Below are 14,726 nucleotides of genomic sequence, written 5' to 3' on the forward strand. Positions count from 1 at the left end.
GGAATTGTTTTTGTGCGCTCGCGGACGTGTCAATCACCTAATTCTAATGGTAAGTCAATTTTACATAAGGGCTCGACATAATATCTTTCTCGCTACAAAACAATTAGGGAAAGTCATTAGAATTAACCAATCATATTCCTTACTTCAATCCCGTTAAGTAAAACGGAGTTGACGAAAAATCTATAAATAAGAAGGCCAGTCTAGTTTATAGAATCTTACACAATAATTTTTCAAACATGAGGTCGCAGTGCTGTGCCCTGCTTGTACTTGGGCTCGCAGTTCAAACTATATGTGGTCTTACAGTTGAAAGAAGACGAAGGTCCGTTAGACGATTACAGAATGATCCTTTGTGGGCCGTATCATCATCAAGAAGACAGAAGAACACGTTTAGTACCGATCCGTTTGCAAGCTGGTTCACGGCCGACCCATTCGCATCCAACACAAACAACGGTGATCCATGGAGAGCAAACTCTCAAACCGGAAGTGTAAGCAATAACAACAACGACCGCGTTAACAACAATGATCCATGGCCAAATAATAACGGACGTACCAACACAAACAACGGTAATCCATGGGGAACTAACACTCAAACCGGAGGTGCAAGCAATAGCAACAACGGCCGCGTTAACAACAATGATCCATGGCCAAATAATAACAACGGTCGTACCAACACAAACAATGGTGATCCATGGGGAGCTAACACCCAAACTGGCGGACGTGTTGCAACAACTGCCGACCCATGGAATAACAACAATAATGCACGTGTTAACAACAACAACAATGACCCATGGCCAAATAACAACAATGCACGTGTTAACAACAACAACGACCCATGGCCAAACAACAACAATAATGCACGTGTTAACACCAACGACCCATGGCCAAACAACAACAATAACGATGCACGTGTCAATAACAACAACGACCCATGGAATAACAACAATAATGCACGTGATGCAACAACAGCCGACCCATGGAATAACAACAATAATGCACGTGTTAACAACAACAACAACGACCCATGGAATAACAACAATAATGCACGTGTAGCAACAACAGCCGACCCATGGAATAACAACAATAATGCACGTGTTAACAACAACGATCCATGGCCCAATAACAACAACAATAACAATGCACGTGTTAACAACAACAACGACCCATGGAATAATAACAATAATGCACGTGTTGCAACAACAGCCGACCCATGGAATAACAACAATAATGCTCGTGTCAACAACAACAACGATCCATGGCCCAATAACAACAATAACAATGCACGTGTTAACAACAACAACGACCCATGGCCAAACAACAACAACAATAATGCACGTGTTAACAACAACAACGACCCATGGCCAAACAACAACAATAATGCACGCGTCACCAACAACAACGACCCATGGCCAAACAACAACAACAACAATGGACGAGTTAACAACAACAACGACCCATGGCCAAACAACAACAACAACAATGGACGAGTTAACAACAACAACGACCCATGGCCAAATAACAACAATAATGCACGCGTCACCAACAACAACGACCCATGGCCAAACAACAACAACAACAATGGACGAGTTAACAACAACAACGACCCATGGCCAAACAACAACAACAATAATGCTCGTGTTAACAACAACAACGACCCATGGCCAAACAACAACAATAACAATGCACGTGTTAACAACAACAACGACCCATGGCCAAATAACAACAACAATAATGCACGTGTTAACAACAACAACGACCCATGGAATAACAACAATAATGCACGTGTTGCAACAACAGCCGACCCATGGAATAACAACAATAATGCACGTGTTAACAACAACAACAACAACGATCCATGGCCCAATAACAACAACAATAATGCACGTGTTAACAACAACAACGACCCATGGCCAAACAACAACAACAATAATGCTCGTGTTACCAACAACAACGACCCATGGCCAAACAACAATAATGCACGTGTTAATAACAACAACGACCCTTGGAATAACAACAATAATGCACGTGTTGCAACAACAGCCGACCCATGGAATAACAACGGATGGGTTAACAATAACAACGACCAATGGCGGGTTGATAACGGTAAGTCAATCACAATTAAGAGAATAAATTTATGTCATGTAATTCAATCAAATTATGCTGTTTAATCCCATAAACCTTTACGCTTGCTGAGCGGAAAGAAAATGCTCCGTCTTGCATTGCTATCCACTTGAAAGCAGCGTCACGTTTTTGTCAGTATTCGAAACCACCGAATGTCTGGGCTTTGTCATGGCCTATATTTTACATCGACTGAATTAATTACCTTTTCAAGTGTTTATCTCAGCTTTGATTGAACCCGATTGGAGATATATGAAAAGTCAAAGTGTATATAACATATTATGTGTGCGCTGTCAGAATATATATGAACCATCGCAATAATTGACTAACAAAAGACAGGGACAGATTTCGGTGGATTTTTTTTTCAAATTTGACGTGAAGCGTTGTAGTCATGAGAGGGCAAACCTTATCGATATTTAACGGATTTATTTCATATTTGGTGGGAAGCATTGGGGTGATGAGAGGATGACCCCTATCGAGTCATCCCCACTTGTAAACACGATAGAGATTTTTTGTAAAATTTGGTATGAAGCATTGGGGCAATGGAAGGATGAACAATATGCATATTCAGTTTTCTGTCATTTCCGAAAACATTGTGAACGCGATATAGGCTATAAGTTTTAATATATCTTTCTTAACGGACTTCTTCCAAATTTAGTAGGAATCATTGGGGTCATGAGATAATGATTCCTATCGATATTAACTGTTCTGGGATCACCCCACACCCTTTGTGAACACAACAGAAGTTATAATTTAGCGTTCCACGACTTTCAGTTCCAGGGCTATGTCCCCTTTTCCAAAACAACCTGTGAAAACGATAATGGCTATAGTTTGTAATAGATTCGTTTTTCCACATTTGTCATGATGCATTGGCGTCATCGATCCCTATCGATCTTCATAACCCACAGCTTCCCCATCTTGTGTTATCTCCCCTTACCAATTTTGCTCAACATCCAAGCTTTCCTTTCACATAAGCTGCAGTTGAGACAACGCTGCTGTGTGGGCGTATTCCGCACTTTACATGGCCATCTTTTAGTTAACTGATAAATTAAATATCAGAGCTTCTAAGATTAATGAAAGTTCTAACCCTTTCTTTCTTGATGGGATATGGCACCAACACAAAAGTTTTTCAACTTTTTAAAGAGTGATTTAAAAATAGCAATCTGATTAAAACACATATCTATATTTCGTTTCGTTTTTATTTTTATACTTTCGATGGCCTACACTACATGAAGATCTAACCAGTTGTACTGGAAGGTCATGTCAGGGGTCGTAGGCGAGGCTTTTGACCTTATGACGTCAGACATTGATTAATCAATCAGCGTTGACGTTTCTAGAGGTTTACCCACAGTTCCGTGCATCGCACGCCAAGAAGTCGCCGTAACAGATGGTTTCATTGGCTAATCCCTCGCGCTATCCAGAATGCAGGTTATATAATAACTCTTTGAGATCCTAGTGTAGTACAGACAAATAAAACAAAATTTTGAACAATAAAAAACGAAATAGGATCTATGTTTGAATCAGGTTGTAAAAATAGTTAACAGATAAATAAAATATCATATCTAAGACTAATGAAATTTCAAACTCATTTTTTACAGGATATGGCACCAACACACAAAATGGTAAGTTTTTATTTTTATTTTTTATATATATATATATGCCTACTGTATACCGTATACGCGTATTATGTAGTCCCCCTCTCCGTCGGTCGGTCGGTCGGTTCGCCAACAACTGTCTTGTGAATACGATAGATGCTACCGTTTTAACGGATTTTTTTTCAAATTTGGAATGACTAATTGTGGTCATGAGAGGACGAAAGCCCATTCTTTAGTTAGCTGCTCATTGCCGAAAACCGTGTGAACACGATCTATGGTACCGGTGCCGGTATATGGGGTTACAAATAAATTTTTGTATTTGGCATATCATTCTGCTACTCTCTAATCTCCCTCCTGACAGAAATATGGACCAAAAATATGCGCTCTCGTCCATGTTCTGGATATCCCCAGTTTCCTCCCCGTTTTCGGTAGTCTCTATCATCCAGAAAAATATTCTACGAATATTATGTTGAAGACTAGGAGGTTCTGGGTGACCGAGACTACGTTCTCGGCAGTGTTTTACCTAATGACAGGTGACCGTCCGGCGTTCACGTGGAGTTGAAAACGAAAGTAACTAGCCGGCTTCCGGTGAAAACTTTTTTTTTGAAATTCCCAGTATACAATACACCAAGTCGGTGACGATCCGTGTTCGTTGTTGGTGTGAGCGTTTTCCCGATTTTTTCTTCTCTCGGTTAGTGTCAGTCAGTAACGGTACCGGTACCGGAATTTGTGAAATCACGGTATTTTGCAAACACCAGGTTAATGAAGACGGGTCATACGCCATGCAGTCTGCTATGGAGAAACTCTGATTTCGAGTTCCAAATGCCTTTAACGTGACTGGAAATTCCGATGGAGCGGAGCTGGTAACTCCTTTTTTGCGAGCCAGTGCCATACACTACCGCTCCACCGTGAGGTCGTGCGAGAAAAATATCTTGAGTTTTTAGACATGATCTTTTGTCCAATTATTTATTGTTATTGTACAAAATGCCACCCAAATCATTTAAACATAACAACAGTTGTCGAAACGTTGCGCTATACGTATAACATACCAGTAATTGTATTTTATATACAATGTACACGTTTTTGTTGCAGGATATGGTACCGATACACAGAATAGTAAGTTTTGCAATTAAATGTTATTCAGATAAGGAGTAGTCTATACTTTCATTTTAAAAAATGGATGTACAACCCATGTGTCTCACAAAGTTGAATTTGGTATCTGAAAACGAAGTCTTAACGTTATCTTTCCTTTTAACCGTTAGAAACATGACTACATGTATCATTTGTATATATACATATGCTTAACCTTCTTGAACTACTGCCAGCATGATGTTGACGGTGCCAAGAAATAGTGGTTTTTTTATTTACATATAGTTATTTTGCTAGTATCAATGAAATCAGGCTTATCTCTTTTTTTTTGTATTAAACTCATCCTCATTGTCACAGTTATTCATATCTTAAGAGCCAGATCCAGCACGGACCAGTAGTCTGTTATTGTACTTGCAGGAAATGGTAATACTTGTGCTGCTGCCAATAATCCTGATTCTTGCGATGTGTATAACTGCTTGCCTCAAACAGCTCAACAATGTTCATCTCCTTTCCTTGTTCCTGAAGCCAAGGAATTCTGCACAAAATCTTTTACTATTCAACAACGTAATGAGTTTAACTTCCAGGTATGTCGCCATTTGAACCAAGAGTTATCAATTCAAATGAAACCGTTGTCTGCGGTATCACTTTTGCTGGAGTAGAGGTTAAATAACCAAGGTAGTAGCTGGTGGCTCTCATGGTGGTCGGTATTATCTTAAAGCGAGAATTTCAAATTTTCTAAGAAAGTCAAAACATAATTATTTCTATGTCTTTTGCTCAATAGGTTATCAAATCACTATTATACGATCATGGGCATTATTTCCCACCCTTAAAAATATATGACACAGGAAATTACAACACAATTACCTCCCCTGTTTTGCTATTGACAACATGGGGCAGCCATTTTCCAACGTTGGAATTTGAAGTTAAAAATGATATTTTTGCCAATTTCTCAGCTGGCAATAGCGAATTATAAGATTAATAGGATTATTCTTGAACAAGGTAGGACTGTTTATGGATACCATCTATTTTAAGGCTTTATTTTAATACATTTTAAAAATATAACTTGAAAATTTGCAATTGCAACTTTAAGTTAACTTCGGTTTCAAGACCCAAATCCAAACTCCTACAATTTGTCCGACTCACTTTTGACCTGCTTTAGTAACTTATGTATTCGCATAGTTTGCATTTGACCAGTCACTGCATTTGAAGCTAGTTTGGCAGATACTGTTATGAATATAAGACAATCTATCGCCAAAAGTTGACTCAACAATGAATATAGATATGTACACATCACCCTACTAATTCAAGAAGCTTCTGTATGTGGTCATGCCTTCCAGTGACCTTAGTAAAATCCACAGCGAACCAAGTTTGTCTAAACCATTAGCCTCGTTGTAGTGTCTTTTTTTTAACAGTTCATAGCCTACCACTTCTCATTTAATGAGACCACATAGCTAATAAGTATTTATTGTATAATTCTGTGAGTGAAGTGGCGCGTCTCAGCACAATAGCTAGTATAATAAAAAAAAAATACCCTTGGAGATTACTATGTTGAGTTACCCCCGAGTAGTCAGTCAAGCGCAAAATTCTAACCAGTGATATTCGAGGTGTAAAATTGAACAATATTACTTCCAGGGAACTCAGTACATGCAGTCTGTGAGAAAATGTCAGACCGGTATTCTTCTGAATTTCACCAACGAAGTTATATGTGACCTCATCAATATTGGTGTGAATGACAGTCTGGTTAGTCAACCATTACCAGGAGGAGGTGTTACTCAAGACGATTGTTTCTACCAATCCGGACAGTTCTGTGATATCGTCAGTAACGAACAAAACTGTGCTGCTCTTTTCCATATTTATGGTGGACTAGGTAGTACCCAGTATCAGTAAGTACAGTTTAACATTTTTTTTAAAAAAAGGGCGTTGAGAACATCTAACGCATACATTTCGTTCTAGAACGTAGTTTCCAATAGATCTCATGATGGGATTGGATAAAGAGATTTGGTAAAAGTAAGCTTCAGGTTAGTTAATTCACCAACTCAAACTTTATTGGTTTATTTTTACCTTTCAGAATCTTCATCCATTTTAACAACCTTTTAGTCAAATGTGATGACACCGTCCGAGAGGTGTTCAAGGATAATTTTAACAAAAAATTCTTCCTTGTTCTGGAGAACAGTCAAAACCAACAAGTTCAACAACAGTACTATCAGACTACCACCATGATGATGTCAGGCGCAGGCGCTGATTAACTTTAAACCTTTTCTTTTAAGTATCGAAAGTATGTTTTCAGAATAGATTGTTACATAAACTATAATACTATACTCATGTCTTGTTTGTATGTCAAGTCCTTATATAGAAGTTAAGAAATAAAAATTCGTGTCCCACTTTATGATTTAGTATTTGGTACGAAACGTTTATAATGGATGGTAAGGAACATTTAAAATTGGATGCTTATGCTATTGTCGTGGTCGATAAAATTGTCTTTTTTTTTATCGATGTTTGTGGTCCGCGGCGTCATTGATTAATAGATGCATACGTAAACCCGTGCGATTATCTTAAATCTTTGAGCAAAACCAAGACATATTCTTAATTCTTAGATGTTTTGATAACCTTCAAGGCCTGTACAAAGGTGTTCATGGTTTCCGCTTTTGTTTCAAAAATGTGTAATAAATTATGATCTTTACCTTATTAGCTTTACAACAAGATATTCATCGTTAAGATGTGGGGAATTAAGAATGTATCTGTTAAATGGATGGAAGCTGACTAAAAAAGAACCCGCCAGATTATACCTGTAAGGCCCATTTGAATGTTAATTATCCGTGAACATCTATTAAAGTCTTGCTTCGTTGTTTCAGTGAGGGTGGGATTTTCACTTCTCAAAAGTTTAAAGATTAAAGTCAAATCGGCTTGGCATATATGAAAATGAAAATTTTAATAATACCAAACAATATTTTGGATTCCCTTGCCCCTGCCCACTGGTTAACTACCTTCTAAAAATGACGATGATGTACATTATGTGCCACCCCGCTGTATTCACTTCTACCCAAAGGGGACCCTTTCGTATCTTTCAGTGTTCAAGGTTGGTAAGAGGAAATATGTTTAGAAGATCACCTGAATGGGTACTCGTTTTACTCCTGTACGTGGTGATCGAATTAGTGCTGTCGGTATTCGAGGAAACAAAACATACATTGATTTTGTATTTGACTACTTATTGGTTAGAATATATCCCACTAAATTTAAAGTTCGATTGCTAAATTTGGAACTATAAAATACGGATCGAAATAGGATATGTGGAACCGGATGTTAAGGCTCCCGAACGAACGAAATGAAATGAAATAGGGTTTAACGTCCTACTTTTCTGCTAATAAAGTCGGGCATACGCCATACGGGGTGGGGGGGGGAGGGTCCGGACAGAGGCGCTACGGCATACTCTTATATCGAATTCCAACTGCCAGGGGATCTTTTATGTGCACACCTGTGTGTAAACGGAGACAGTTTTTTGCCCCATTCGAACGAATGTACGTTGTCCCTTGGCAGGCCCTCGGTCCTTTACCACTGACGAGGAGGAACCACGCTGGAAAATCCCAATGAACTTTCTCGGTCAACACAGGGATCGAACACGGGACTTCAGGTTAGCGAGCCAACGTCTTACTCACTGAGTCACCGGCCCACTGTGGCTCCTTCGAACGAAAGAAAAGGATAACATGTGGTTAATTAGATTGTATAACCCGGGGTGACAACTAGTTTCTATAAATCTCCTGGGGTTTTTTAAACAATAAAGATAAATAATACAATTAGTTTCATTAGTTTTATTATCTGGCAATTTGGCAATTTATTTAGGGTAAGCAAAAGCAGTAAAAGTTTGTCTAATCACAACGATTAGTCAGCACCACCACCACCCATCATCATCATCATTGGTGTAGTTGGTGGTTCATCATTTTGGCCCTGAATAGTTCCGGGTGGACAGTTGTTGACAAAGTTCTGTTGAAACACATTTTGGGCATCTTGTGGACAGAAAGTAGCCAAATATTGGAAATGTTCAGCTTGTCTGAAAAGAGAATCAATGGTTATAATGTTTATGAGTATAAATTAATATCTTATGACTAAATGATAAAAACAATCATTATTTGACTGTTTTGGTAGATAATAATTTGTTTGTATTTGTCTATACGTTCTGGTTTGGAAATTCCGGGGAGGACAGAGGAGAATCTCAAGTTAGGAGTAGTGTCTAGTTTTTCGGATGGCGTGGACGTAATAAAACCATTGACAGTTGGAATTCGGTAAAGCGTAGGTGGATACGCCGCTATCCAGGTAAAATTCTCCGATCTAGCATTACACACATAACCATAGAGCAGTGATTCTCAACCAGTGTGCCATGGCACACAGGTATGCTGCGATATTTTGAACGACGCACTAAGAAAATTTCTTACTAATGATGCTATAGCTATTTGACTGATGAAATTCGAAACACTGCAATAAAGTAAGTTCATAGCTGTGTTTTTCTTTATTTAGTGTGAGTCATTCTATACGGTTGTATGCCGTCTATGACTTGCCATGTTTTTATTTTGCAAAATCCAAATATTTTTCATATATATTTAGCCAGGTGTGCCGCTATTTTGTCATGTGTTCCAAGGTGTGCCGTTGGCAATAAAAGGTTGAGAACCACTGCCATAGAGAAATGAAGCCGTATGTTTGGTTCAAAATGACGGAAGTACTCCATATACCGGTACTGAGTTTTTATACTATATTTTTGATCAATCTGATTTGGATTCATCTAAAGAACCTACGGTTAACTTTTAAATAGACGATACCCATCTTCCTCTTCTCTTCGATCCGCTATGGCGTTGACTACTTTAATATTATTGAAAGCGTGGCCAAAATCGACGTTTGACTTCTAAACGGACGTGCTACAGGATAATGATATCGGTGTTTTATTCTGGATCTTCACGGTCATACACTAATACGATAGTATGAAATGAAATGGTATCTTTATTTCACCTCAGTACCATTAGGGATATTTTGCAATTACCAAAGGTCGTCAACGGCAACGAAACCAAGGAGAACGTCAACATGGAAGATACCGGAAATTCGATAACGTTTCGAAGTAAAAGATATTATGTATTAATTAAAAATAATATTGAAAAGCAGCTTACGCATGTATTAATTGAAAAAATATCGAAAAGCAACTTACGCAATTTGATTATCGTCAAAGCCACCATCATCATCTCCAAAGACTGCTTCTACCAAAGCGGCATTGTCCCGGGCGTTACCAATTATTTCACAGAATTGTTCCTTCTGCCAGTAGCAATCCGATTGATCGACGGCACCAGTTTCTAATCCAAGTAGGGCCACAGTAGCTTGACCGTTGATAGCGCCACAGTTCTTGTTGGAGACAAAATTAACCAATAGAGCGTTCTGGCAACGTCGAACACTGTTGATGTATTTCTTCCCCTGAAATGAAAAAAATAAAGATAAATTTCAAAGGATAGCACATTGTCATCGAGTCATGAATTCCCTTTTCTACAATAGGTCAAATCATGATGGAATAAATAATGAAAGAAATATTTAATGGTGTATTATGTAAAAGTTAGAGCTGCCTGTATTGCAGGTCTTTATTTTGGCTTCAAATGTTATATAAACTAATAATTAGAAATGCGATGTGAATGAGTGCTCTACACATTGAGGTCGATTTCGTGCAGTAACTTAAATGGTCACATGTTTTTTAGACATATTTCTGAAAAACCACCTTGCAATCGTGGTCACCCTTTCGGGGATAGCGAATACTATCTTTTACACTGTCCAAATTTCAATACTTTTCGACGAGAACCAATTTCTACATTACCTGATGAGTATAACACTCGACAACGTAATTAATAATCTTATCGTTACAACAGTTCACTCATATTTCAATTTAACTAAAGGATTTTAAATTATTATTATTATTATTATTATAACAAACCATAATACTTCAGGTGTATTCAGCAAAGTACGAGTTGTATACACAGTATCTACTGCTTTTCATTATTAGCATATATATATAGTTTGTATTGTAAATAGGGATAGGGGTCTGACATAGGCATTTTGCTTGTTCCCGGTCACCCATTAATTTATAGCGAATAAACTAACTCTTTAAAAAAAAACAATTGAAAATATCAAGAAAATGCACTGATTTGACAATGTCTGAATCGGTGCGACTCTAAAACTTTTCCATAAAACAAAGCCATTCTCTATGTATATCTGCTAGTTCCTGCTCAGATATAAGTGTCAATAATAAAACTGTTATAATGTTACTTTGGTACATATTTGATAAACATATTTTTTTGTTTTTTTCTTAGAATTTAAAAAACAAAGTATGAATTGATTGAATTCCCATGGCAAAAGTGCGTTGAGGATTCTTGTTACGTCCATGAACACATCACCCCAGTTCCGTCCTTGACACTGGGAATATATCCGGATATCAGGTCTTACATATATCTTGCTTACCCATGCAGTGAATCTGTTTCGTTTGATCAAGGGTTTGGTGTTCAGGCAGAAAGTTTCTAAATCGTCGATTAAGAATTCGCCCTTGGCCAGGCAGTCAGATTCAATCTTGTTGAAACATTTATAGAATCGACAACTTCCTCTGTTAGCGTACGTCTTACATTGGTTAGCTCTTCCACCTACAAATTACAAATATGTATTTCTTTGACACGTGTATGTAAATAATTAAAACAGATATTTTAGATACCAGCAATTGATTAGACAAAAAGTCACATTCGAGTTTACCAGAATATTAAAATAAGGTTAAAGACTCGGGTCAACTTTCCGAGCACCGACTCTCCTATAGCTACAACAATTCTTTTTTTTTACTATTAACACATCTAATCTTCGGCTATCTACGTCATTTAACACAAACACAGTCATCATCCCCTCGTCGAAATAACTTTTGTAGTAGCCCACCGGACTGCCATATCTATCAATGCATCATTATAAAAATTTTCCGGATGTTCAATAGATCAATTTATATAAACATCGACAAACACAGGCCCTATTTCGTTTCGTTTTCTACAGGTCAGATTTCGATTTATTTGTCTTCGCTACACATGGGCCAAGAAGGGTTTTGAAATAAACCGCATTCTGCTTGGTATCGGGGATTAGCCGAAGTCGATCTTCGCACAGATGTCCGGGGACACCAACATGGTGGAAAAGAGCAGAACAAAACAGTAGTCTACACGCACAATCCAGTCGAGTTCACCAACGTGACCTCCAACGCAAATCGGTTCTGCGGAACTGAAATTATCCGTAATTTAATCAGTCTTGAGTGATATTCGACAGATTATTTGTAAAAATAACATCTGACGTTTCAAGTCTATATTGGAGTAAATGAAAGACTAGCACAGTTCAACCAATGGACAAAATATATAAACAAACATAAAATTTTCCAGCAGCAAAATAAGTAAATAGACTGCATATAAACCTCACATAAACCTGTATCATTTGCGCAATAATTGGTTTTAACGTCGAGATGTGGTCGGAATCATTCCGTTAGTTGATTTGTAACATGACTGAGAGTAGGCCTACACCAGTAGCCGTTGTTAATTGCAAGTTGTTGAACGACAAACAAGAACAGATATAATCCATAGACTGGAGACCATGCTAAAATGAATGATTCATATAGTTTCAAAAATAATTTAGTTATCTTACCACGGCTTGGCTTTTTTGGTCGCTTGGGTCTAGTTGGTGTAGATGGCTTGCCAACTGGGTTTACAGGAAATGTAGGAGCTTCAGGAAGGAAAGGATTTCCATAATCTTGTACAGGATTGGATGGAAATCCAGGATTGGATGGAAATCCAGGATTGGATGGAAATCCAGGGTTTGATGGGGCTACGCCACCTCCATAACCTCCCCAACCCATACCTGGTCGGGGCAGGTATATAGCGACACAGAGAAGAGTTGAAACTACGGCAAACTTCATGATGCTCAGATCGGAGTTGTAACCGGAGAGGTCGAAGCACTCTAACAACTTGTCTTTTATATGAATTGGACGGAACACAATCATTATAATTAATATCAGATCGTGAATTAACTTGGAGGTGTTTTGTTGTCATAGGATTTGTTGATAAAACAAAAATAGTCCAAGATCGATTCGTTAAAATGCATCTGATGACTTCAGATTAAATAGCAGCTATGTGTTACGTTTGCTTTGCCAACAACCGAATCAAAATTTGACACCGGGGAACCACGCAAACAGATTTATTTCACGTCATAACAAACGTCAAGTTCTAAAAAAATTATATATTCAAGGTCAGATATTCAAAGGTCAAAGATTAGTACAGCTAGCTGTTATGGTGTTTGAATACTAATAGACATCTGATTCGCCGAAAAAAGATATCAGTATTCCTAATGGTGGAGTGGATGAATAATCTAATCATTTACACCAATCCTACACCAAACTGTTTACCTTGCAAATCCGTATTTTTTTGTGGCCAAATAACGTTGCTAGTTTTGGCTTGAGACAAATAGCTTAACGAGAAAATAGTTGTTATATAGAAATTTTGCTTATCGTCGGCAATGAAATAATTTTGGTGGCAAATAACAATGGTGGAACCCACTTACAGAATGGTTTGAGGTTATGGGCCCATTTTACCGGGATAAAGCTCAAACAGACCCAGAATAAGACGGCACTTGCGGAACTGTTTTCAATTCAAATTCACTGCTCCGAATGTACCCGGAAGATGGTTAATTTCAGATTACATCATAATTTTTTAATGATCTTTGGGGTCAAATCCACTTTTGTTGGTGAATAAACCGGATGTCTGTGGATATTGACAAAATTCAAGTTCTAGAGTCTTGACCATCATGAAGGCCCTAAAAAGAAACGAGACAAGAAGCATTACATTCTGTGCTTTCTCAAGTTTGCAAAATTATGTTAGGTTGGCCGTCCTTTTTGTGTATCTCTGACGAATGATGAAAACATCTTAAAAATATTTTCACCAGGGCAGAGAGCACTGATGCAGTCAAGGTGTTTTGTGAAAGGTATATACATTACCCAAACATTTTAGCCTAGATTCGCTCGACTTTATATTTCTAGAATCAATCAAATACATAAGGACTTTTCCATAGTTGTTTCTCGGTGTAGTTTAATGATGATTGAATGAAAGGAAGAAAGACATGGAGTTGAAAATCCTACTTATCGTCTCCATCCGGGCTATCATGCAGTGTGCAATCTGATTACAATACAGATCTATATTTCGTTTCGTTTTTTTATACTTTCGATGGCCTACACTACATGAAGATCATTCTGAATATCACAGACACGCTACCATTTAATTTTCGTACATTAGTTACGTACGCTCGCGCACTATGAATTTTACTATCAATAAATAATCCGGATTTCAAAGAAGAATAACATCAAAGAACTATTACATTTTTTGAAGAACATTACAGCAAACAATTATCACAATATTAACTAAACACTGATAAAATTTCTTCTTGACCGGATTTGTTGGAAAGAAAATATTTTTGCAACGAGAATTTGTGCCCATGGAATGCAGCCTATAGCATAAATCGGAAATAATTTTTACCTACAAATATTTCAAACGTCTTTATTTGTTTTTCTAATACATAACAAAAATGTTTTAGAATTTAATTTGTCGGAGGAAAAAAGGTTAATATTTGTGGCTCATTAAGTCGCATCGATGTCATCCTTATCAGTGATTGTAGCGTAGCGAATCACTGCTGATCAATGTGATAATGGTATACAGACAACTCGTCCCAAAGAAAAATCATCCCAAGACAACTCATCCCAAGATATAAGACAACTCATTCCAACAAATATAAGTGCCATTCTGATGTTATAAAAATATGTTATCTTAAAATTGATGAAAGTAAAACGAAATTTTGAACTATAAAAAACTAATCTGTGTTTTAATCAGATTGTACAGTGTGCTA

At 37.6% G+C, this 14,726-nt stretch overlaps 2 protein-coding genes across 2 annotated transcripts; one reads left to right on the forward strand and one right to left on the reverse strand.

Moving 5' to 3' along the window:
• Positions 1-236: 236 nt before the first annotated feature.
• Positions 237-7,185, forward strand: LOC126831178 (probable serine/threonine-protein kinase clkA). The gene is made up of 6 exons (XM_050561886.2): positions 237-2,100; positions 3,714-3,737; positions 4,803-4,826; positions 5,217-5,383; positions 6,432-6,682; positions 6,868-7,185. The coding sequence occupies exons 1-6, from the start codon at positions 237-239 to the stop codon at positions 7,043-7,045; spliced, it is 2,508 nt and encodes an 835-aa protein (XP_050417843.2). The 3' UTR covers positions 7,046-7,185.
• Positions 7,186-8,620: 1,435 nt separating this feature from the next.
• Positions 8,621-12,856, reverse strand: LOC126831179 (uncharacterized). The gene is made up of 4 exons (XM_050561887.2): positions 12,480-12,856; positions 11,280-11,455; positions 9,988-10,247; positions 8,621-8,844 (listed from the first exon to the last, which is right to left on the reverse strand). The coding sequence occupies exons 1-4, from the start codon at positions 12,832-12,834 to the stop codon at positions 8,676-8,678; spliced, it is 960 nt and encodes a 319-aa protein (XP_050417844.2). The 5' UTR covers positions 12,835-12,856; the 3' UTR covers positions 8,621-8,675.
• Positions 12,857-14,726: the final 1,870 nt, after the last annotated feature.

The sequence above is a fragment of the Patella vulgata genome, chromosome 8 (assembly GCF_932274485.2).
Source record: "Patella vulgata chromosome 8, xgPatVulg1.2, whole genome shotgun sequence".
Lineage (NCBI taxonomy): Eukaryota > Metazoa > Mollusca > Gastropoda > Patellidae > Patella > Patella vulgata.

Bases quoted from the DNA above. Each gene is read 5' to 3' on its own strand.
- LOC126831178 (XM_050561886.2), top strand. From the start codon at position 237: ATGAGGTCGCAGTGCTGTGCCCTGCTTGTACTTGGGCTCGCAGTTCAA. The intron at 3,738-4,802 runs GTAAGTTTTTAT...TTTTTGTTGCAG, and splicing joins TGGCACCAACACACAAAATG to GATATGGTACCGATACACAG. The intron at 6,683-6,867 runs GTAAGTACAGTT...TTTACCTTTCAG, and splicing joins CTAGGTAGTACCCAGTATCA to AATCTTCATCCATTTTAACA.
- LOC126831179 (XM_050561887.2), bottom strand. From the start codon at position 12,834: ATGATTGTGTTCCGTCCAATTCATATAAAAGACAAGTTGTTAGAGTGC. The intron at 10,248-11,279 runs GTAAGCAAGATA...TTTTCATTTCAG, and splicing joins GAAACAGATTCACTGCATGG to GGGAAGAAATACATCAACAG. The intron at 8,845-9,987 runs GTAAGTTGCTTT...TTCTCTTTTCAG, and splicing joins TTTGACGATAATCAAATTGC to ACAAGCTGAACATTTCCAAT.